This window comes from Myzus persicae, unplaced genomic scaffold, assembly GCF_001856785.1.
Source record: "Myzus persicae strain clone G006 unplaced genomic scaffold, MPER_G0061.0, whole genome shotgun sequence".
In the NCBI taxonomy this organism is placed as follows: domain Eukaryota; kingdom Metazoa; phylum Arthropoda; class Insecta; order Hemiptera; family Aphididae; genus Myzus; species Myzus persicae.
The window spans coordinates 348586-375590 of NW_019100891.1; the positions used below are offsets into that span (position 1 = coordinate 348586).

Genomic DNA, 27005 nt, shown 5'->3' on the forward strand with positions numbered 1-27005 from the left:
AAAAATAAAAAATAAATAAATAAATATATTATCTATACAAGACATAAAATATGTGTTTATGAGTAAACTCGTAATCTATTGAAAATGGAAACAACGGTATATTTTGTAGTATGTGTTGCTTTATATAAAAATAATAGTATTAAGAACCTTATGCCACTTGTTTCTCAGCAACAATAATAATATGACCCTTCTGGCTCATCAGTTCAATAATATATTAAATTATAATTCCTTATGAATACCTTATAACTTATAAGTTATAACAACCACGGTCAAATTATACCAGTGATAGTTCATGATTGATAACTTGACACTCACACTAAACTTTCAAATTTTCTCTTTATGACTTACAAATAAACACCAGACATGCTTCGATTTGTCTACAAGCAAATCACACTTGAACCAAATTTCACACAAGCCGGAAAGATAATAAGATTAAGGACTTCTTTGAAACTAGTAAATAAAATATAAAAATATGCGAGATGTATATTCCTACCTAATACCTATACAATCAGTTACTTAGTAGCAACACTTAAATAGTGCAAAACAGAAACTGGTTTTAGTTATACAAATAAATTGATATTGTATTGGACACATATCAAAATAAAGTATATTTATATTTTCTCTTATCAAATACAATAAGCCCCAATGTTTCAATCCATCAAAACGAAAATCTTCAAAATCAGTAGGTAGGTATACCTACTAGAACGTAACTCTTAAGAGTTTTGAAAAATGAACATTAGTCCATGACATTAGACCACGGCAATGTTAGATTGATCAATTGATAAAATCGAATAAGCGACTCTCAACTTGTTGATTCCTTTGAGCACTAGGGCTAATATGCCATGAACTTACAATAGCACACCAAAACCCCAATACACAATTCGAATATATCATGCTTATGACCTTATATTTACACGATTGAGTCCTAGACACATAATAGCATATGCCTTACTAATCAACACCATACATTTGTTCTACTCTTGAACGATGTTGGAATTTCAACTCGAAGTAACAGCAGCATATTAAAAAGGTACAAAATGTATTGATTTTGAATCTCACCAATATACAAGTTTGTTTTCTGTTCCCACTCTTTAACCATGTAGGCAACACAACATTATTTTAAAATTTAAGTTCTGCCTTGACAGGACATTCATTTATAGTGCGATCTTATTATATACTTATCAGTTGTCGGGGCCCAGTAGATGTATTCGAATATTCCACACGGCGCAATACATCGAAGAAGCCGTACTAACTTTCTTAAATTATATTTTTTTTATTACGTAATCTGTCGTGTACTCGTGTCTGTAAAACTGGTGAAAGTACGAATAAATCCGCTTATATGAAATAATGTGCTCCATATTTACCATCCTTCGGTAGCTCAGTTGGTAGAGCGGTGGACTGTAGTGGCGTTAAATCATAGATATCCATAGGTCGCTGGTTCAACTCCGGCCCGAAGGAAATTTTTTTATGTTTTAATATTTGAAAATTCCATATTTGGTCGAGACTTTTATCCGACTGATTAAATTTTCGTAGTTTATTTATTTAATTATATAGCTGTTTAATTTTAATTGAAAAATGTACGTGGTGATTGATAGATGCACCTACTCGTGAAACCACCAACATATTTTGTAGTATTAAATGACAAAGTCTTGTTGAAATTCTAAAATATGGGGGCAATTACCAAGAACAATTTGTCAATCCGGGTTTTTTTCCGATATTCATAGGTGTAGCCGTTGTAGGTAGTACTGTTACACATAGTAAATAATATAATATTATAACTACCTATTGATAATTTTATAAATTATAACCGTAGATTATAATCAATACGAGTTCGTTCATAATATCTATTAAAAATATTTTTTTCTTTGTGAAGTGTATTGAAAATTGTAAGTAATATCCTTAGAGTTATTAGGTGCCTAATAATAATATGTATTATATAACAAAATTGTCCAACTAATATTATCATCGACAGAAAATTATTAAATGAAATAAATACATTTTGTAATAATCACTATGATGATAATATTATGCTATATTTAACTTATATCATGTCTACAAATTATTACCTAATATTTTCTCCAGCCAAGAAAGCAGTTGGCAATATTTTATTCTTGATCGCAGGTCCCGAACATTGTATTTAGAATGTATAATTTACAGATATGATATGTGATAACAATAAGTTAAATCAGTGGTTTAAATTATGTTCCAGATAGTTATGCCTAGTAATAATCTATGTTCTATAATATGAGATGTATTTTTTTTTTATTTGAAATGTAATATTATTGTTACACGTGATATATAACGTGACTAAACAAGAATGTATCAAATCTATTTGTAAATGAATTATTTGAGATTCTGAGCAATGAATGTATATTGACAATTGATTTAACAATTATGACGTGAGTTTTTTTTGTCTGTCATCACCTTTTGGGGATAGTGAAAGTGTTTCGATTTTTACTCCAGCATCTTTTTAGATGGGATAATGAATTTAGATACTTCTTTGAGGGGTCGAAGGTAAAAAATTCCTAGTGGTTTTCCAAAGCGTTGGGAAAAACCATAAAAACAAATTAAGAAAAACAGGGAATTTTCTTCAAAAATATTTTTTGATTAAATCAATTTAGCTATTTTGATATGATCCCAAAACTATAATAACCTATTGGTATAATTTTTCTGGATAGAGTATACTGAGTGATTCCCCATTCACCATGCATGTCACCCCCATTTTTTCTTTTATTATAATTAATTTATTCAAATTCTGATTTTTTTAGTTTTTAAATATACCTACTAACTTAAATACCATATTTTCAAAGTCATCATTGTTTTGTACTACTTAAGGAGTGTCCTGAATGTTACAAACTCTGTTTTCCAAATAAGAACCCCCCTTTGTTTTACTGTAAACTATTTATTGGATCATTTTTTTTTGTACCCAATTCGAAATTCAAATGAGTAGTTTTTCAGTTACCAAATTGAATGTTTACTTTTAAGGATAATAGTATTGAGTATAATCCCTAAAAATGGTTTAACCAAAAAAAATAAAGTAGATGTAATATTGGATCTAGTAGGTACCTATTTATTACACTATTATCATTTTTGCAAATTGCTAATGTCGTTATGGTTATAAATCACTATAGTGTTCAAATCATCATATCTCTCATATCTACCCATCATCGTTGCCTATTATTATAAAAATAAATAACTTAAAAACTATTCTTTCAAATTTTGATTCTGATGCCTACGTCAAAATGTACTTACAAAATTATCCACTAAATAATGAAAAATCTATTTTCATTTGATACAATGATAGATAGAAGTTATTTATCTCCACAGGGCTCTATTTAACTAGTTTAACAAATTTCAATAATTTGAAAACATAAGGTCTTAACTCTTAATGCTAATTTAAAAATTTCAAAAATGAGATTTCTAATTGAAGAAAAAATGTATGAGAGTGCTTGGTTAATCACTCTGTATAATAATTTCACCGAAAAGCACAATAATGATTATAATAATAATAATAATAATAATAAAAATAATAGTAATGTTAGAATAATTATGGTGATGCATGACGACCATAATATTTTAGTGATGTATCGCGTTTCCGTAAAATGGTCACCAGGAGGATTACGCCCTCGCGCGTTTCTGAGCAGACGATGTGACGTCAAGTCGACGCAACAAAGTTTTCGTTTCTATTCTTTAAAAAAAAAAAAAAAATGTTAACGATGCAATGGATTATCACTTATTGTTCTCCTTAAGATAACGCGATCCCCCACCTGCCAGCTGAGACACAGTCGTCACACCACCGCGGCGTCATTCGCTGTACCGTTCGTTCTGGAACGTTGGCGATATAAATTTGTGACGGCTGGTCGGATGACCATAATCGTCTCGTACACGTCTCAGCCCGCGGTCGGTCTAGCACAGAAGAAAATAAGAACAAGATAGTGTCTCGTGGAACTGCATACGATGTCGAACGACCGTTATTCATAAATTATTTTTTCCACAGTTTATACACATTTTAATTTGCAACTCAACAACTATACTCAATGCGTATACACTACTGTGTTTTTGGATTTTACTTTGAGAATTATTGTAATTTTTCGTTTTTTCATTCATAATAAGTATAACAGATCTTCTGCACGCGGAACAAACACCGCACAGTCATCTACACGATCCAACTCGTCCTGCTGTTCGAATCATCATGTCACCTGCAGACAGGTCGCTTACGGCGTTCCGCTTAGCTTTGGCCACGTTATTACTCGCCAACGTCGCAAACACGTCAAAAAAAGTAAGGTCATGTACCTATATATAAATATTTAGTTATCGAATTGTCCGTTGAAAAATTAAAAGAGTATTCAAATATTCACCACGTGGTAGCTTGTTATTTCTGGTTTGATACATATTAATTGTCAAGTATTTTCTACGAGATCCTGTTAAATTTGTTTTCTAGATCTCAAAAAATAAACATAACACAAATTGAATATATAATATACAATAAAACAACTATTAAATTTGTTGATTTATTTATATTTGAAATAATAATTTGCATTTAATAAGGCATGATAATCATGTAGTCTATAAATATAATAAAAACATATGTTTCTTCTTAAATTATCTTAATATTGAAACAGTTAGATATTACTTATAACCTAGCAATAATAACTAATAAGATTTATTTTTTACATATCAACAGTTTTTTCTGAGTAATTGTTTGAACACCAAATCTGAGTTTCAGTTTAAAAATATTGTATACAATTATTACAATTATATAAGGATAATGAATTAAAGTACCTAACAAAAAAAGAGTCGGTTCGTTGCCTATTTTTTTATTACAACTAATTTCACTGTCACATTTTTCAAAATATATAATCACAATATGTAGTACCATTACATGATAAAGACAAACGTAACATAATACAATAGTAGAATATTATTCAATTTCTATTGTGTACATAATATATATTGTCATTTTATTATTGGGTACATATTATTAATATGTATTATGTACCTACCAGTAATTACAGTATTTTCTATCGCGTGCAATATTTTTTGGAATTATTTTTTATATTCTAATTTTTTTTTTTTTTTTTATTATCAGAACACAAATTTAGACATATTTTGTTTTTTAATATTACAATACATTATCTATGTCAGCTTAAAGATTAAAATACATTTTTTACGATTTAAAATTTATACAAAAAAAAACTAACCGTTATATTATTATTTTTAAAAAGAAACCACCTACCTATGGATTATTATATTATAACAGTTTGAAAACCAATTACCTTTACCTATATTATTATTGTTATTATTCTACTTAAGTAAATTTATATTTTAAAAAACATATTAAGATAACTTCTAATTTATACAGTGTACAAAAAAATATATGGGTATATTATATATAGGTACATTTTTTTAAATTTTAAATAATATAATAAGGCTTACAATGATGGACAATTAAGGGGATGCTGAGTGATGGTTTAATTTAAATTTTTTATAGTGAAGTATAGTAAAAAATAAAAAGATTCACATTCAATTGTGCCCTTATCACCATAAATAATAATGAAGTACTTTGTATCTACAATTTAATAACATATAGTATAATATGTTTAGTGTTTACTGTACAAGTGAGGATCACAATATAATACATTTTGATGTTCAATTTATACCCATTTATTTTTCTTCGTTGTCTACTCCAGTCGATATATTTCTTATAATTCACTACCAATTATTCGTTAATCGTTTATAATTTTTCTTCTAAAGATACTTTTAGTCTTTGAATAACAGTAGATACTTATAATTATACTGACGCATAACGGAAACAATTTGGAATGTATTCGACAAAATTTCATCGTATTCGTGCGAATAAAATTGGGTGCTTTTAACGATTATCTAAGTTATGCAATATCAGGCCACTAAAGAAATTGAAAGTAACTCTACTTACTATACGTCTATACCTTACTATAAAATTAAAAACTTATTGTTGAATATTCATTTCAAATATTTATGTAAGTTTTAATCGATGAAAAACATATTTAAATAACAATAGTCAAAGTATATACCAGGTAACACTCACAATGTCACTTTTATCTCCACAAAGGAGAAATAACACAGGCCTGTACCGGTGGATGGGTAGTGTGGGCAGCAGTCTTCTGTTAGCTGCATTTTTTCCAAATAAACTATACAAATTACAAATATTACGACATTAATGCTGGTAGCCAATATTTAGACAATCCTGTTTATGGGTTTGTGATTGATATAAACACGATAATAATTTACAACGAATCTGTAAAATGGTATGATATGGATAAAAAGATCCAGCTCGTTCATTATTATTAATAATTAGTTATTGTTACCAATGTTACTAGTAGTGATTGATTAAGTTATTCTGTGGATAAACGGTTTAGTGCTAGAGGTTTAAGGTTACTTTTGGTCAAGGTAAAATTTTCCAAATGAAAACTTTTGAATTGGTTTTGGGGACAGTTAATTAATTTATTAATTTATCTAAAACGCATACTTGATGCTACATCCATTAATGGATTTAAGAGGTCTTACAATAATGTCTTATACCTATGTCTTATTATGGCTCAATAATGTCTTAAAAACGTATATCATAGGAAAATTTCAACAAAATTCCATTCCATTTCAGTTTTAATATTATAATATAGTAAATGACAAATTAAAAAAATATCAGTGAACCAAATCTGTGTAATTTTACAAATTAAAAGGTCACTTATCAAAAAATTGATTCTTTTTTTCTTGTTTTGGTATATCACATAAGGGTGAATATTTGACACAATACTTACATAACAAATAATAAAGTACTAAGAAGTGGCTAGCCTGTCGTTTTTGTACGAAAATAGTCCTGCTGAACTTAAATATTTTACAATTTTTTCTATTATACTGTATGTTTGTAACTTGACGGTTACAACTTACAACGCGTTCGGGTGTAACATCTACCAGATTTTTTTTTGCTATTATACAACCCGCATGACCTTGAAGCGATTCAAGGGTTATATTTATTGATAAATTACGGGATTGGTAAATTGAGTCCCAAATGACCCTAACTCGGTAAATTGAGTCCCGGGAAAAATTAGGTAATAGGTAAGTTGAGTCCCGGGAAAAAAAAGGTAGTAGGTAAGTTGAGTCCCGGGAAAAAATTGGTAGTAGGTAATTTGAGTCCCGGAGAAAAAACGGTAATAATTAATAATAATAAAAATAATATTTTTTTTTCCAACGATACACTCTTAACAACTCCAACAGCACTCACAGTCAATAAAAGTCGATAACTTTGTGACAACGTACCTTTGATTAAACGCAATTAAGATACCGATAAGCGTGTCATATTATCGTGTATCAGTTATCACCGATTTTTATGATGAATCTTATGATATATACGTGTACGATATCTGGGCTATTTCATTATATTTTTAGTAGCGTACTGTTCGTAGAGAAGTGACTATCGTGTTTACAGTAATAGTTGTGTGTTTGAGTGTTTCTCTTATTTTGAAAAATGGAAATAATGAATAGTGAAAAAAACAAAACTATAATTGTAAAATATGGTTATAAGTTTAGGTTTCACAAAATGTTGAATAATGACGTACAGAGATGGACTTGCTGTAGAAATACATGTAAGTGTTTTTTTAAGAGACATAATGATGTTGATACTGAAATTTATAATGATCATACACACAATAGACCTAGCGAACAAGACATTAATCGTCAAAAATTAAGTAATAATCTTAAGAGAAAAGCAGTAGAGGAGATTTCGGTATTGCCATCGAAACTTATTTGCAGAGAATTAAAAATTTCTGATATAAATACTTTAACTTTAAATGATACTTCTTTAATAAAAAGAAATATAAGAAATGCGCGTTTATCTATTCATCCCAACATAAAGAAAAATATAGCTGAAACGCATGCTGCTATAAATGAAATAACATTAGTTACAAATACAAATGAACCATTTTTATTAGTTAACGATAGCAATAGTGGTATCATTGGGTTTTCGACAAAAAGTAACCTAGAAGTGTTGTGTGGAATCAATACAATATTTGTCGATGGCACTTTTAGAAGCTGTCCAAATGTTTTTTACCAATTTTTTACTATTCATGGCCTTGTCAAAGAATCGTATATTCCACTTGTGTTTTTCTTATTACCTAATAAAGAAACTGAAACTTATGTACGTTTGTTTGAACATACTATAAATAGTTGTGCGCAATATCAACTAATATTTTCTCCCGATGAAGTGTTTATAGATTTTGAGATTGCTATACATACGGCTGCAAAGCTTGTTTGGCCTAAAATTGTAATAAGAGGATGCCGTTTCCATTTAGGACAAAATTGGTGGAAAAAAATTCAAGCTCTTGGTTTAGTCAACACATTCAAAACTTTAAGTTCAGAAAAAAGCAATTTTTTAAAATATTTTTTTGGTTTGCAATTTCTAAGGCCCGAAGAAGTTAGCGAATATTTTGTAGAAGATTTAATGACAGTACAACCAAATGACAAGCAAATACAATTATTTTGCGATTATATACTAAACACTTACATATTAGATGATGCTACATTTCCCCCGAACATTTGGTCGGCATTTGCTGCTACAACCATGCGTACAACTAATAGTTGTGAATCATATCATTCGCGATTAAACCGACGTTTTTACAGTCCACATCCAAATATTTTTAACTTTATTGACGAATTACTTGAAGTTCAGTCAGAGACACAAATAAAATTAAGAAGCACAAATCAAAAAAAAAAAAGCACGCTCGATAAGGAACAAAACCTAAGAGAGCAAATGACCAAATACGCCAATAATTATATAACCCGATTTGAGTTCATTAAATCAGTCTCAATGAAGTTTTTACCAAGTACATAATATATACATAAAATAATAATGAAAATAAGTTTTGTAATTTATAATAATAATGACATTTATATTTTGTTTTTTAATTAATTTGTAGTTGTAATATTTTTAATCAATATATACCTAAATCTAATATACCTAAATAATGATAATTTTTAACGATAATAAGTTTTGTAATGTATAATAATAATGTTATTATTATTTTTTGTTTTTTAAATTAATTTGTACTTATAATATTTTTAATCAATATAAATCTAAAAATTATATCCTTATAAATACCTCAACATGAGTCAAAATATTTATCTTCTACCAATTTTTTCCCGGGACTCAACTTACCTACTACCTGTTTTTTCCCGGGACTCAACTTACCTACTACCTGTTTTTTCCCGGGACTCAATTTACCGCTTTCAAAACGTACCAAACTTATCTTGGACTCAATTTACCTAGCCCCATAAATTATACACTTGTGACTTTACCTGCTACTCACTAGTTGTAAGCGATATTAATTCAAAATTGACTTCTGATGAAATAAAATATTACACAATCACTCAATTTTGAAAATTTCCGACAAATTTACTCAAAATGTGATTAAAATAATTGATTTGTGGTTGGAACATAGTCAATTTAATAACTAACCTAATTATGGGTAAACATGTTTTCCACGTGAAATACCTAAGTCAGACTAGCATGACTGTAGTACACTAGTACCAATCACAAATATACTTTAATTTTTTGGGACCATAGCATAAATAGCACGGAATGTATTCATTAGTACAGTGATTCTTAACCTTCTTCGAATGACGGAACATTTAACATTTTATAAAATTTTCGCGGAACATAGAATAGAATAAAATATTAATATATACATATTAAATTCTTTAATTTTTTAATATATTAACCTAAAATGATTCTATACACTATACAGTACATTGTTATACACGTCTTATACTTTTGTGTGTTGGGAGTCTATAAAAATCAAAATGTTGACAATGATACTAAACATTTTTTTTTGACGGAACACTTATACCAAGTCCACGGAACACCGGTTAAGAACCACTGCTATAAGTAACATTTACTTCTCTTAGAGTTAAATTATAATTTTGTTTATATTATTAAGGTACATTCAACATCTTTATTTTAAATTTGAGTGATTTTTTCCACAGCAAAAGCGTCAGCTATTCCATGAAAACTTATTGCCATACTTTGGTGGTAAAATACCCGAGTCTGCGTTTCAAGCAGACCGCTTGGCACTCAATATGCTGAACAAAGAAGGAATATCCGTGCCCGATGGTATTCTGTTTGAAGCCCGACCAAAAGAATCGTTTCACCAAAGTCCACGGAACGATCCAGAACTATCCAACTCAATACTCAAAATGATCCACACGCCAGACAGCAGGTAAACAATATAACATAATAAAAACAGTAGCAACTGTACCTACACAATACGAAGGAATGCTACGATAGGTACCTAATAAGTCATACCTATAATAGTATATCAATTCTATTCTTACATCTATACCTCTAATAAATACATTACATATTTTCCAAAAACATACAATTTATCAATATGATGTATTAATTAAGCTTTGATTAATTAGTTGATAAATTTTGTGTTTTTATGATAGAGTGGATGTTTAATAAAAATATTAAAAGTATACTCCGACCAATCTTTTATTTCCGATTAAAATATGGTCTGTGTAGCACTGTTGTCTATTATATTCTAGTGGATTTTTACAATGATAGGTACTGAAAAGAAAAGTTTCTGAAAGTAAAGTCGTACCATTTTAAAAAGTAATTTCCATACAAGCAATTACAAATATTTATTTATTTGTTTAGTTAATATTTGATAAAATTATTTTTTAAATGATATACCTACCTATTTTGTGTATTAAAACATAGTATTTGTATAACAATTACCTAATGGTATTTTAAACACTAATTCTTATAACATTTGACATTCCGTATTAGAAGACGTTTGAACCCTCCCTAGATACCCAATAATAATATTACTATATATATATATGTATATATATGTATATATGTATGTATATATGTATATATATATGTAATATGTTTATGTATAACCTAATGTAATTAATATTGTAGGCACCTACTAAAATAGTAATTTTTTTATGAATTCAGGACAATCCTGAACCATAATCAGGTGTAGCGTTTCAAGCCAAGTTTTATGTCTTGAAATTAGGTATATTCCTTCGGAAGGAAAGTACGATGGTAATAACGAAGTGGAGACAACGTACAAAATCCCAATACCCTCATATATGCAAAATTACCAGCTACCGAAGTTTAGGCCAGTATCAGAAACGTTTCAACTACCAGTCCGGCAGGTATTCGAAAGCGGTTTGTCAATCAATAACTTGAGGGGACAACTAGGATTTCCTTTCAACACTATGCCAAAGGTAAACCATATGTAAAATGTTCACTTATCCTGTATGGTTTTTTTCCTAATTACTAAACCTTCCACCGACGTACCTACCTATCTTTATTCCATAATTTTGTAATAAAGGGTTTAATGCTTTACGATTTCTTCTCCAATATTTTACTCAAGTTTACTATTAATAATATACTCTTCAAGCTATAATCAAAAACTCTTTGTGAAGCTTTCCCTTTTCCATTTATTTTATACTGTACATAGTGCACACTCAAAATATGAGCATATAAATATTTATAAAATATACGTCAACGACATCATAATTTAATTTTTCAAAGGATCTAAAAATACATAATGTAAATAAACAGTGATATTATGTTGAAAAAATGTCTTATGATTAAATTAATTTTATTCTTAACCTCTACCAAAACTTTAAAATGTACTGAGAATGTTTTAAACATTAATTTATGATATTTAAAAAAAAAACCAAAATATAATTTTTTTATTTATTTGTTTTTATTTGAAGTTTTTGATTAATTAAAATGTACAACCCTTACACTTTAATACAGCTTTAATTTGTTATTTTATACTTTTTAATAAAAAAATATTATTTATAGAAAGTATGTAATTATTTCTTTCAAAAATAGTGACTTATGCGAAACGTATTGTTTACCTACTGTATACGAATTGTTTATGTTATATAATTTTCTATGAACAATATACCCATCTAGATTAACAAAAAAAACTAGGTACCTATGTAATATATTTTTCGTTATCTTCATGATTTTTTCCCATGCACGCTCGACTCACTGTACGGATGGATGCATTACATTTACCATGATTACCATTAGTATCATTAAACTATTGTTTTGTGATATTAGTATATTACACAATCGCCTTTTAACGAGTTTCCCATTTCCATTTTATTTAAATAAAAACACCGAACTAAGAATATTTTTATTTCAATTTAACTTTAAAATATGAACTAAATAAATATATTTTATCTAGTTTTATCTAGATTTCGTACAGTGCTTGTATATAGGTATCTAATGTAAATAGCATATGTAGATTACTTTTAAACAAGTAATGTAGGCACTTTTATAATCATAATACAATCCATTAAATACACCTTTAATTATTAATTAAAATGTTCTACATAATATGCCTTCGATATTAAAAAATCTAAAATGTTTAAATAAAATTATGAATAGCGTCTTAGTATCAAAATTTAAAATATTGAATATAATTATATTATTTTAAAATATAGGTAGTATATATAGTAGGTATAGTCAAGAGCGCACCCAAGATGGCTTGGGCTGAAGCTCAAGCAAAAAAATTCATTGGGCCCTAACATTTTGGTAATTTTACCGTAAATTTTATTAGGTATCGACCTTAATTCATGATATAAAAAAAATATGAAATACCTAACTAAGTTCGTGCACACGCGTGCTTTTAGATTTCTGTACGTATTTAAATGTAAATACTATTACTGTTTACAAATAATTTTATTTAGCCCTCCTCTCAAAAAAAACCTGGGTTCACCCCTGCAGACAGTAGTTCTCTCTCTATTACCTACAAAAAAAGTGTTGAATATTTTATCTTCTACACATTTTGTTTTTAAATTACATATTTACATTTATTAAATTTAAAGATACAAAGAGGGTGATTCTTGAGTCTCGAGGGGAAGCTAACCTGGATCATATGGGGATCTTGACCACTAGGTGGGTTGGACAGCTAAGTGAGCAGTGGGAAGAGCCTAAAATGAGGTTCGTCGAGGGCTGACAGGTGGGTCTTGCAATCTATAATATAAATATCAATATATTTTATGTATTAATAATTATAATTTAACATTAATGTATATTGCGTTATTTTTTTTTTTTATAATACGCTAAGTATTGATATATATACGTACATTACTACTAATTACTAAGTACGGTGTACTACTAGGAAATACACATTTTACCGTATTTCACACCATTAAGAGTACAAAATATAGTAACTAAATAAATATTATAATGTTTACATTTATAAACTTATCTTCACACTGTTCAAGTTAAGAAACGTAGTCTTTCCTTAACATGTAACATTATGTAACACTCACGCGCTAACACTCACACACGCACACACACACACACACACACACATATTTTATAAAGTTACAATGATTTTATGAAAGAGTCATTACTTAATTTCCTATATCAATTGTCAAATTGGACTGTGGACTAGTAAATGGGAAATACTGTATGTCTGCAAATAGTTTTACTATCTGTAAATAAAACGGATCAACAAATCTTTTCACTTCAATCGACAATGGGCACACGCGTGACAAACTCATAACCCGTAGTCTTTGATTGTTTGATGTGTCTTTTATAAAGCGCCTGTGTAATAGAAGACAATAACAAACGTAACACATATTATCCTGCCATTTTCCAAAAGAGTTAAGCTACCTAAGACCTAACGGTTTATAAATTATAAGCCAATACCGTTCGATTTTTTTTTCAAGCGCTTTGTGCGCCAATACGTATCGTTGCCGTGGTATGATTTTCTTTTTCCTGTGGACATAAAAAAATAAAATACCTTTATTATATTTATATACAAAAATAATAAATGCGATTACAATGTTGGAGTGGGAGGAATAAGAAAAACAGCACAATGATAATACAAACAGTTGCCCAGCATCAATCATTTATCAATCATCCGCAAAGTACCACACCGGAAAATTGAATAGGTATTCCTTAAACGAGGAAATAACAATCTGTCCCAGTATAATTTATCCCCTCATTTCCACCACTGTGGTTCCGAGAACTCCAGTATTTCTTATGTACTGACAGTCTCTATATAATAAACTAATATCAAATCATTCTCAGAGTTATCCAGAGTTTGATAGAAAAATGAAATGTTTGTTGATTGTTCCAAAAACGAATTTAAAAAAATGTATTTATGTTATAATGAAACTACTGGTTTAGAAAAAAAAAAACGTACAAATTATCAAATTCTGTAGACTTACTAACGGAAATAAATTACATTTTTTGTATTCTAAATTTAAGATAAAATTGTGTTTCATCAGAAAATATACCGCTACACATGTTAATACTCACTATTTAATTATAATACGATAGTTATCTAATATCTTGCACTTTAGTTGGGCGTAGATTGTTATAGATATTGCAATTATCTATACATTAAAAAAATTGTAATTAAAATACAAAGCAAAATATATTAATTTAATACATGTTAATGATATACCCCTAATTCCACTAAATTTGCTCCGTCCATTTAAGGAGAAAAGATAGTTGTTTTCTAAAAACTATAATATCATAGTTAACAGTACTTAAAAAAAAAAATTGAAAAAGTGTTACAAGAATGAAGAAATACGAGTAGACTTGCATGACTAATTGATTTGGAACTAACTACCTACATATGTATATATTATTGTTCGAATAGTCATCGACTTTATTTACGCATGGGTACTCTTGAGAACTTAAAAAAGGGACTGAAATATATAGTGCTGACCTCAGATTTCAGTCTGAATATTATTTCTCATATTATACGATCACATACTTTGTATTTGTGTATTGTAGGTAATCATGTTTCTTAAATTATGGACATTTCCAATACCTATGAAAATATAAATTCGAAATCAAAATAACCATCCATAATCTGTTAACATTAATGGAAGTAATCAACAATGCATATTACATACCCATGATGGATTATAGCATTACAGATTTGCAAATATGTGATTTAACTTATATAGCATACCTATACAACGAATTCCAACAGAACCTGATCATTTAATGAACAGTATATTTCTGGAAATGTAAACTAAAATTACATTTTTATTGAAACAAAAAAACAAATACCGTAGGATCTCTTGGATATTCACAAAGCGTAATATGATTTCACGTGTTCTTTGCTTACTCGCACTTCTTATACTAATTTAATATTTACACAAATACCTATAAATCACATTTTTATTTATTTTTATCTAACTAAATTATTCTAAATGTCTTATCTCTATTATTTGTCCAGTATTATATTAAAATATTTGATATTGCTTTATGGAGTTAATATTTTTTTTTAAATTTTTTTTTGTAATAATATGTATATAATGTTAAATAGTATGTTAAATCTTAAATGTACTATCGATTCATATTATATTTTTTTATGCAATATGTGCTATTATATAATTTAATAAACAATTGTTTACCATCATTCAAAATAATTTAATTAATTTATCAAATAACCCTAAATCTATTATTTAATTACCATTAATATTGTAAAAATATTTATAATAATGTATATTTTATACTAAGAATTGATTGAAAAAATAAATAAATAGTCAAAAAATACCGAATTAATTTGTATTTTACATGTGTGTCATATATTACTTACCTAACTATGTACTTTTTCAATACAAAATACATCACAAACTATATTTTACATTTGTATTTATTTTATTGACTGTTATGTGATAAATATAAAAAATTCTTAGTTTGAACATTTTTATGTCACTTTCATGATATTTTTAAGTCTTCCATACGATAATTTACATTAGGCATTTAAAAAAATTATTGAATAACGAATACTACTGATACTAACATACATTTGCCATATTGTGTAGGACTATACTAGTTCTTACTAACGATTAGATTAAACTATCCATCTCCTTCCGTTGAGAAAAAGAGAAATATTTAGTCTCCTATTGGGTGTAGGATGTTAATATGACATTATTATTGTATAGGTTTTAAATTAAAATATTTGGTTTCAGTTATGACTCATGAAATAATTATTTCAATTGGCTATATGTTTTTCTGTTTACTGACGATAGTACTTACTAAATATTAAGTTTGTGGTGAAGTAGTGAATTATTCTTCCCCTGCTCTACCACAAACAATCATTAGTTTTCCGAATTATTATTTTCTCACATGCTATATATTTTTAAGTTATAATCATATCAGATAATTAATACAAATTAATGAAATAATTAAAATAATAAATTAACTAGTTTATATTATGAAAGAATTGAATTTTTATTTTGTTGTAATTCAAAACCAAAGAACCGTATGTACTTGAAATTTTCACAAAATATTATAATTTTTACACATAGACACATAGTATACGACTTTCAAAATATTTAGATTTTTTAAGAATATTATAGATATTTCGCATTTTCGACTTTTTATAGTTTTATTTCCATAAATATCGATAAAAAGTTATTCGTACTAAGTTCCTTATAAGTAACTCAAAGTTAAAATCATAATAAATAAATAAGCAATATTATTCTTATGGACATTTTAAGTGTATAATATTTAGGCAAAATTAGATACTCAGATGAAGATTAAAATTATTATATGTAAGGTATTTCCTATTTACACCACAAACTTTTTCACACCGTTTTAAAGTAAGTCAAAGTCTAAAATTCAAGAAAATTTAAAAATGCTTTCAAATTTCAGTTTTCTGTGAATTGTGAAAGTATCAATTAGGTAAGATGCATTAAAATTGTAATTTGTTTGAAAGTTTCTACAAAAGTCTAAAATATCATGTAACCGAACGATATCAAAACAATAAACTATAATATTTTAAATTATCAGCGCCCTCCCCCTCCTAAAGCACAAACCCGGGGTAAGAATTTAACACTACGGGCGAAAAAAAGACTTCTCACCTTTTTTATTAATTTAACTAAGATAGAATAATAACTTCAACATTACGTAGTTAAAATACCATCAATAACTCGAAAATACAATTTACCATTTTCAAATTGATACTCTTAAAGAAAATATTTGGTTGAACCTTGAACCATGTGGCTAATAGATCACCAGGTGTCTCCTTAATTTGGTTGAACAGAAAAAGAATATGGGAATTCCATTGCTTCACTTTATAAGCAGTCGCTAAATATTTTGCCATTCTGTATTTATTTCTTATTTCTATACAAAACGTTTTGTCATATTATTAAACATAATTACAGGATGTTACGAACAGCTGTATCAAATTTGACACAGTTCTGTAATATGCACCACTCGAGACAAACTAATTTATTTGAGAAAATACAATGCCAATACAAATTATACATTTCACTGTTGATCGAGTTAACGCATTTTTGAAGACGAAAATGTTTTTGTTAGGAATGCGAACAACAAATCAAAATAATTTGAGAAAATAAATTATAGTAGGAGTTTTTATTTAATTTAATTACCCATCATTATTGTAATAATTTCAAATTCTGAGCAAAGTGAAAAAAAATTATGAAAAAAAGTGAAATTTTGAATATATCTATTTAGGCATTTAAATTTTTTCGAATTAAGTAAGTTTCTTAATTATAAATGCTGTTAACAATTTGTAAGGTTTGATAAAATCCTTGAAAATGTAATATATTATCCAAGATAAGTTATTTTTACAGGCTGTAGCAAATTAAGAATATCGAATATGCATGGGTATTTTTTTAATACGTGTTTAAAGATCAAATTTTGGCAAAATTCATCAAAACTATTTTAGTTAAAAATGAATAATATTTCCAATTTCAATAGGTTAGGCTTAAACATTTTTAAACAAGATTCCTCTTAATTTATTCATACATAAACATCGATATATCAAAAATACAAATGCATTATTTTCCATTGGTACTCAACGAAATTTTCAAAATATTTAGAATACATTTTAGCCATACGAGTACATAGTATATACCATCAACTTATTTACACTGTTTTACAGAATTATGATATTGACCTTAAATGTGAATGACTATTAGTATTATAATAATTACTACTGTATAATATTTGTGATTTATTTTAATCAAAAATTAGTTCATCATTTCATTTAACAAATTGAGAATTAAATTACAAATAAAAAATTAACAACACTAAACTAATTGTCTATAAGCCTCCAATTATTAAGCCAGTCTAAACATATGGTGACCAACTATAGGGTACTATAAATAATCAAACCTAAATAAAATCCAAGCGTTTCAAAATATAGAAAGATTAGGCTTCACAAAACTATAAATTCTCCACCTGCATACATCTCAAACAAAAATACTCATTCCGAACTAAAATTAACTTTTGTCTCAGTCCATGAAGAAGCTACAACACATTACTAGTTACTACGCTTCCAAAACCACCTTACCTCCCAACAATAACCCATGCTAATAAAACAAAATTTCGAAGTCCCTTCGATTCCTGGAAAACCCATTCAAACGAAAATGGTGTAGTGACCTTCATAACTATCCATATTTAAATCAGACACAATTCACTATCGGAAAAAAAGATAACTGTGAGTCTCATTACTGGATGACTGCCCATATCAAAAATCTATTATGTATTTTAATATTTTAGTTTATTAATGCGATGAACATTATATGTCGTACATTGTTACCCTTAACACACATACTAATAGTGTGTCCTTTATAAAGCATAGATCTTAAATATCATATAAATAAAAAAATAAAATAAAACTATATAATAACATTATACATTAGTTAGATATATATAGGCTGTCAAACTGTCTTCGCCCTAGAATTGTTTCCCATCGTGTACAATCAATGATTTTTTATTTAACTCAAATAACACTCACATGTAAGTAGTACTTTTGCAAGCTACTGTATAGCAGAGAGAGTTTTCCGATTTGTTTGATTGTTTTAAATTCTCATATTGAATATTCTTTTCCTATTTTTCATGATTCTATACCTTTTTCAGAGCACAATTTTGTTAGTAACTAACATGGCAAATTAAAACATAGATATTTCAGGCAGGCAGACAATACATAATTCGAGTACGAATGTAATTTAGTAATAATTTATTATAGTGGTTAAGAGTATGCCGCACCAGCATATGTTGTCCCATTTTTGTAGACGTCCTGCACATCAAATTTGTGTTCACCAGTTCCAATTTTGAGTAGTAAGGGAAACCATGTGGTCAGTTCACTCTATCATAAGCTTATTACACACGATTGGATCCTCTGAATACAAATGTTGATATGTTGTACGTTTGCATAACGGAGATAACAGATTCAAAGCAGTGTTCTCTTAACAAGAAGTGTCAAGGTAGATTTGTATAATATATGAACCAATATGTAAATCGGAAGAACCCTTGTCAACATCCGGATTTAATGGCGGGTGGTTGATATGTGGTTTTAAATTCTTGTCTAGTCGAAAGCCCATCAACCATATATTAATGATGTGCTAGCAGCTATAGCTAGGATACAACTAGTGATGTGCAATTGTCATTGAATAATCGAATGTACTGATAGAACTGCAACAAATTGTAAATTGCATCTAATACCTGCAACCTTCTATTTAGTTGAACTACAATACTAAATTAACTTAATATATTATTATGTATATTATGTAACCATATAAGTATTATATTTTATTATATAAAGCACATTATTATAATAATGCCCTACAAGAAAATTAACTTCAGAAATATTGAATAATTTTAAAAATACAACTAAACACTAGTAATACAAAATTATGATTTATTTCTTATTTATGATACACAAAATATGTATCTGTTTATTTTCCATAAATTAAAACAAACAGGCAAATACCTCAGATAAGCAAAGATGTAATAATATATTTATTTTAAAATTTTAAAAATAAAAACTAGGACGCATGAATCACTCATCTCATATCTTGAACCGTATCATTTCTCAAAACAAAATAAGTATACTAACAAGTTTGAATAGCTTTTGAAATAAATTGTAATGTGTAAGTACCCAACTAATATTATCTATTTTAATAATATGACGATTGTAGCTAAACATCTTTATAAAACGATAATAGATGCTAAATAATACTGTGTAATATAATATAGAAGATTTAGTAGAATATACCTACTAATACCTTTGAAATAGAAAATATTATCATTTATCAATATTACATACCTTACAATAAATTAATCAAATTTTAATTAATTCTAGAGTTTGAGTTCATTAGATGGCCACGTGCCAATCACCGATACGTTCAATAACGTCAATAAAATCACAAATTTAAAACAAAATTACAATACCATACAACTGATGAGTTTTGGGTGTGGTAAACCTGGGAGAATATATGCAGATCCAGAAACTCATTGTCAGGTAAGATTTTGACTCAGTGTCAGTTAAATATTTCTCTTATTTTCAGATGTTTATGAAAATACCTATTGAATATTAGATTATTATAGATCATTGTAACATAAATGTGTTTCATTTTTTTTTCAATTTGAATGTTCTTAATATTACGAGGAAAAAAAAATCAAAGAAATTTTTCTGTTGCATAGTAAGTTTTGACTTTTCGAGTGCAAATCGTCACCGAATATTTAACTCTAATGAGTGTGTTAAATTTTAATTTGATAATCAATTATTGCATCCCAAAAAGTTTCTTAATAAGTAAAATATTTAGGAGGAAAGACCGTTATTTTTTGTTTGAATTCCCAATATTGACAAAATTTAAAATAAAAACTTTTGTCAAAAAATGTGACATGTATTTTTTTTATATTATTGAAAGAACAACTGTTAAACTTTTTGACCTTTTTTTGTTTCCTAGTCGTTTTCAAAAATAATGAGAATTTTTTAATTGTGGCCCTCAAAAATTTTAAAATCCAAGCAGTTTTACTGTTTCAAAGGTTATGATGGAAACACTAATGCAAAAAAACACATATCTACCATTGTATAACAAATACATTCAATACAATGTTATTTTCTACTAAGTAGAACATTTTGTTCTACAAGACTAGCTTATTTCACCAACACAAGGATAGATACAAGGACCCAATAGTCATAGATAGATAATTTGAGGCAATGAAGTGGATTACCCGTGAAGCACCATCAAATATTGAATTATTCATCTAACGTATTTTTATTTACTGACGCCTTCAGACCTCGCTAAAATATGATTAAAATACCGATAAGTGTTTATTGTTACTTTCTTATTCAAGTTCAAAATTTGACAAATTTCTTATACTTAAATTTATTATGTTCAAAAAGGAAAATTCCTAAATCAAGTTTTAAATCATTTTGAATGAGATCGTATTTTAGTGTTATGAACTTATGGTATGCCTAGTCCGTAGATAATATTTACTTTAGCTGGTTGGTGTGAAATTGATTTTGAATGAACATTATAAGTTATTGTTATGAATTAATTTTCGCATACAATTGTAATCAATCATTGATTAATAATTTTTTTAAATATTAAATACCTACTATAGGTACCTAAGTACATAACATTACCTTGGTGATATTGACCTTCAATCATATTGATTTACAATTATCTATCATATCAATATATGATACCTATTATGTATTTTTTTCTGATCCACGATTCACAGCCAATAAACAATAATTAGTTTCGCATACTAAGTATAATATAGTATATAGTATACTTATATATATATTTATTATAATAATTAAAGTCTATAAAAACCACATCGAAACCTTTTTCTCAGTCATCCTGTTCGTCGGATAATTTTTAAGCTGTCGTCAGTCATAGATAATATTTTTCGGAAAAAAATTTACAGCAACGATGACTTTTAAGAATTTTTAGAATATGTGTTGTCTAGCTACAGCCTGCAGTATCATCACAGTGTAACACTGTAGACATTTTTACTCCACTAAAAATATTTTTTTATCATATGCGCTTTTAGCGAGAGTTCCTATACCACGGTTGTGTAGTTGGTACCTATTGTGTGGGCGGGAGAAGTTTATGTGGAAATGCGTTCGTAATTCACAAACACAAAACAAAATACTCTGTTTCGACATGAATAAATTAAACTACAGCCAGGAGAATTTTTGATAATATGGTGTGCTGTATTATTAATAAATGAACAACACTCGAATCCGCCAATGATAAAATTCAATACCTGTACGCAGTGTACTTACAACACACTTAAGAATCCAAGGATACTTCAAAATGCAATAAAACAATTAATTTGCTGTAAATTAACAATTTGTATATGTGCTGGATAAATAATTTAGTCTAGTTATAGGAAAATGCTGTCCCGCCGACATTCATATCTTTGGAAAAATGTACAAAAGTTAAAAAAGTTAAATTTATATTTTATTTTATTACTGTCTGTTCTCTGGCAGAATGTAATCTAACCACCGACATCGACCCGTCATGCTCATCATTTAGTTTAACAATAATTATTATTTTCACTAATGTGGTGTACCTATAATTTTATTTTAATAAAACTATAGCTATTCACATTTGCCACAAAGACATTTGTGTGTTCGTTTGCTTGTTGCAGTGATTGAATATTGAATATTAAAAACATTGGGGTATCTTTTCATCATACTGTCTAGTTTTTTTTACCCCAAGTTACGATATGCTGACATTTGAATATACCTAGCCAAAACAAATTATAGATTTAGTCCCGCTTGCCTGACATGACGAGAATCGCTCATCAAATAATTCGGATGTCTTTTTTGCTATTTAATTTTTTATTTTGTTAGAAAAGTTAAAATAACCAGTTTTGATGGTATGACTTACACAACAGCTATGATATATTGTATTGTATATATAAATGCACCATCGTAATCTATTACATAAACATTTAAACTTTTAATAATATTTAGTCAGGGCTTTGTTTGTCTTGTTGGTATTATAGGTAAATGTAATACAGTTTCATGCTATTTCCGACGACGGACAAAATCGTGTCGTTTTTGACGATTTTAAAACCCGGTAATTCAAGTATTATTAATACTTAGTCTTTTCGAACATAGAAGTTTCAGGTTGTAATTTTGCCAAGTTGAGTGTTTACTTTACCAATGGTCATTATATAGTATGCATTTAACTCTTTCTATAGGTCATAATAATAATAATAATAATTAATAACAATTCCACATAAAACGTTACACACACATACACACACACACACACACACACACACGACAAAACAAAAAAAAACGTATAATTGTTAGCCAGTAGGTAGATTTTTTGTTTCATTCAGTGTTAAAAATAATTTGTATGGATACATACGTGGAATATTATTGTGCATCACATTAATATATTACATCGATGTATGTTTATTAATGCATGTACAGACGGTTTTGTGTGCGAGTTAAAAACGCATGAGCGTTATTAATGAATGTGCACGTAACGGTTTTCCTTTGAGATAAAGGTTAAAAATAAATAAATGAATTAAAATGAATTGCATTTCTATTTTTCATCATTATAATAAATACGAACGAGTTGCGGCTGTGATATGATTTGTGTATAATGAATTCAACATTATTTGAATCGTTGGATATTTTTGTTTTGCGCTGTCGTGGTGTTGTGCCTCGATCACGATCTTTTTTTATTTAACACTAAACGCAATTAGTACAAAACATTATAAAATATCACTCATAATACATCCGTCGTTATTCAATAGGTAGCCATTGGACAGTAAGCCCGAATGTGTTTACCGCGTAATGTCCACAACGACGAACTTCACGTGCAAATATTATTATTTTTTTTGTACGTATGAGAGAAATCGACGGTAAGTTCACAGGTGTATCTCGGGTCGATGGAGAAATCGAGTCCCCTAGACGCTTTTTAACGACATATTTGACCCAGCGGTAACCCTAATAATCCGTGCTGGCAGTGCAGCTGTATAATAATAATATGCTCCTTTATCAGCAGTCAGCACGATCCAGTTGCGTTGATTCCGCTTTTTTGGGGTGATGATATAAAGGAATTGTATCTATCCCACCTGTTCGAATTTCATTGGATCTGTTCTGTCATAATAAAAACAAATAGAAAACCAAACATGGCGGGAGACAAGAAAAAATTAGAATGATCAACGGCTACTAGAGAACGGTGAATGTTTGACGGTATTATAAAGCCGTTTGTTTAAATCTAGTTTCAATTGAAACTTTCTTTTCATATTCGACTTGATATAGAAAAAACAATCAATTGCCGAGAGTGTTAACTAAAACTAGCATGGTATCAGTCACAAGCCACAGCAATATGTCAAATCAATCTAATAGTTTTCAAAACAATCACTACGTGTCCAGCATTGCGTTTAGAAAAATAGCATCTATATTTTGATGGGTTGATTAATATGATATTTATGCAGAAAATATAATGAAGCTTTTGGTACCTTTTGTTTTAAAGTTGTACACTCTAAGCAGTAAAAAACAACTCCATAGAATAATTTCTGGTTACATCTTGATTTACAGAATCACATACATATTTTTATAATACACATACGATATACTAGTACCTACGAATTACCTAGGTTACCTTGGTACTCGCATAATGTTTAGATATATAATAAAGTATGATCAAGTTGTGCACAACGATAGGTGTACCTTTATAGTTTTGCACATCGTACTCGATCAACAAGTAATGCTAAAGTTAAAGTTAAAAATAAAAATTGTGAAATATTGGATTTTGTTGATTTGTGCTTGTATAGATAATGTAGAGAGAAAAAAAGTAAGAGACAATATCAATTCAAATTATCAAATCTATAAAAATGTGATAAGCAAAAATATAAATTCATTATTATTATGATCTTTAATTTGTGTTTTGCATTTTTGGTAAAAATATTTAGGTAATTCAATAAATAATAAATTTAAGACTACGTATTAAATATTAAAAAAGCGGGAAAGTGGATGTCGCCCTACTATACATTATGTGTCTAAGAGGTCGCTGTAATGACTAATGAATGGTATTAAATTTGAATTCAATGATATATCTTTGTATATGAAAAACGATTCTGAGCGGAGAAGTTATGTCAGTCTAGGATATTTTATATTGTTGTTACTTATTATTAATAGGTAGCCCGTAAGTTGAATTAATATTATGCATAATATTATTCTTGAATTATCAGTGATGCTGGGAAAATATTATATATACCTATGTAAAATTGGGCTATTTTGGAACCAAATTAAAACAAAATGAAAAACGTTATTCTATGTGTTAATTTGCAATTTGTTCTAAATTTGAACTTAAAATGTCTGTAAAAAATAACTGTATTTATATATATTTTTTAGATTTTTTAGTTGCGGAAAAAACTGCTTAAGTGGAACCTTGTTTTAAATTTTTTCAATCCATAACTGTAAATTTGAAAAAAAATAAAATAAAAAATTAATAAATTAATTAATAAATAAATAAACTATTTGAAAAAATTTAAAAAAATAGTTTATTTTATACATTTTTAACAACAAAATCATTTTCAATTTTCAATCTCATGAATATTATCAAAATTCAAAGTTTAAACCTTCATAAAAAATTATTGTGGATTTACCCTCAACTTGTTTTTTAAATTTCCATTAACAACTCACAAGGACCTTGTATTACATTTACAAGTTTTTTGAACGAGCGAAAATTTTTTATCGACTTCAGTTTAAAAAAATAAAATAATAATCAAAAATTTCATATTCCTATAAATAGTTCAAACCAAATCAAAATATTTTGAAAATGTTATATCGTAATGAAAATACTTACACAAATATTTAGTGAAAATTTCATGTATCTATGGTCATTTTTATTTGATTTACGCTAAAAACCAAAATCAATTTTTTCGAAAAATGGTTTTGAGTAAAAATTCCCGTTTTTCCTTAATTTTTTGTTTGTTTTTCCTGTTGCTTTTGAAAACTAATGAGATTTTAAATTTTGACCTCTTGAGCGCACAAACTAGATTCACTTTCCTACCAACCAAAAAAATTGATGTTAAAGAAAATCGAAGCACTTTTACTCCAATGAACCGTGAAGGCGGACACACAAAAATAAATAAATATAAAAACATAGATCATTGTAAAATCAAAGCTTCGCTCAGAATCTAAAATGTAAAATTACACTACAATTTTATTTACCTAACTAATCTTAAATATAAACTATATTATATTCCATATTTTCATCATTTCTTAAAGAATAGAATTCTTAATATATAGCTTGCAACTTGCAGTGTTGCACTGTGTATAATTTTTGACTGTATACATACAACATACTTTATTATATAATATAATTTGTTTTCAGGGTTTTAACTAGTTTATTTTTCATTTTTCCGCCCATTGCAGTTGATACTTGATGCAATCCAAACATTGTATTTATATTTAATATTTTTCAGGCATTTCACTTATGTCATTACAATGGATTCAAAGAAACATTTGTTTGTCCACAAGGAACCAGATATGATCCATCGGTACAGGAATGTCGATTTTGGTACACGACGCACTGTTTAAACGCACAAAGACTATTTAATTAGGTCGATGATATGTTAATAATAATTACTAACATGTTTGCCAAAATAGGTTTTGAAATTTTGATATCTATTTACAAATAAATCTTCTATTATAAATTATAATATAATATTTATAACTTAAAAGATAAAATATTAAGCAAACAAACATTACTAGAAAAAAATATGTCGTCCATCAGCTAACGTACATATTTTTTTCAATCAATAATATTTATTTAACTAGTTATCTATGAGTTTTAGATCCTAAGCGGAGCGATAACTGTATTGATTTTACAATGAAGTGTGTTTTTTTTAATCTGTCTTCACCTTTTGGAACAGTAAAGATGCTTCAATTTTCTTCAACAGCATCTTTTCTGTTAGTTTGTACTTTGGGGAAGTCAAAAGTGAAACATTTTTTTTAAATAGTATTCAAAAGGGTAGGGGAAAAATTGAGACTTTTACTCAAAATTGGTTTTTGGCGTAACTCTAAAAAAAAATACTATAAATACATGAAATTTTTACTGAATGTTTATATTCAAATTTTTTATATACCTACAATAATATTTTCAAAATATTTTAACACAAATTTACTATTTTTCCCAAATATTATTATAAGTTTTTT

At 27.9% G+C, this 27005-nt stretch overlaps 1 protein-coding gene and 1 non-coding gene across 3 annotated transcripts; both read left to right on the plus strand.

The window, feature by feature from the left end:
- The first annotated feature begins 1367 nt into the window (after nucleotides 1-1367).
- Trnay-gua lies at nucleotides 1368-1458 on the plus strand. The gene is given in 2 exon segments: nucleotides 1368-1404; nucleotides 1423-1458. It is a non-coding gene; the product is annotated as a tRNA-Tyr (tRNA).
- A 2429-nt stretch (nucleotides 1459-3887) lies between these two features.
- On the plus strand, nucleotides 3888-26426 carry LOC111026634. 2 transcript variants are annotated; one of them, XM_022304752.1, is made up of 5 exons: nucleotides 3888-4279; nucleotides 10018-10250; nucleotides 11058-11271; nucleotides 20160-20318; nucleotides 26273-26426. In XM_022304752.1, exons 1-5 carry the CDS (start codon nucleotides 4193-4195, stop codon nucleotides 26408-26410), a joined length of 831 nt encoding a protein of 276 aa, XP_022160444.1. In that variant the 5' UTR covers nucleotides 3888-4192; the 3' UTR covers nucleotides 26411-26426. The 2 variants fall into 2 exon arrangements, with proteins under 2 accessions (XP_022160444.1, XP_022160445.1); XM_022304753.1 differs by lacking the exon at nucleotides 20160-20318.
- Nucleotides 26427-27005: the final 579 nt, after the last annotated feature.

Coding starts and splice junctions, on each gene's coding strand:
- LOC111026634 (XM_022304752.1), top strand. CDS start 4,193: ATGTCACCTGCAGACAGGTCGCTTACGGCGTTCCGCTTAGCTTTGGCC. Junction 11,272..20,159: donor CTTTCAACACTATGCCAAAG/GTAAACCATATG, acceptor AATTAATTCTAG/AGTTTGAGTTCATTAGATGG. Junction 20,319..26,272: donor ATCCAGAAACTCATTGTCAG/GTAAGATTTTGA, acceptor AATATTTTTCAG/GCATTTCACTTATGTCATTA.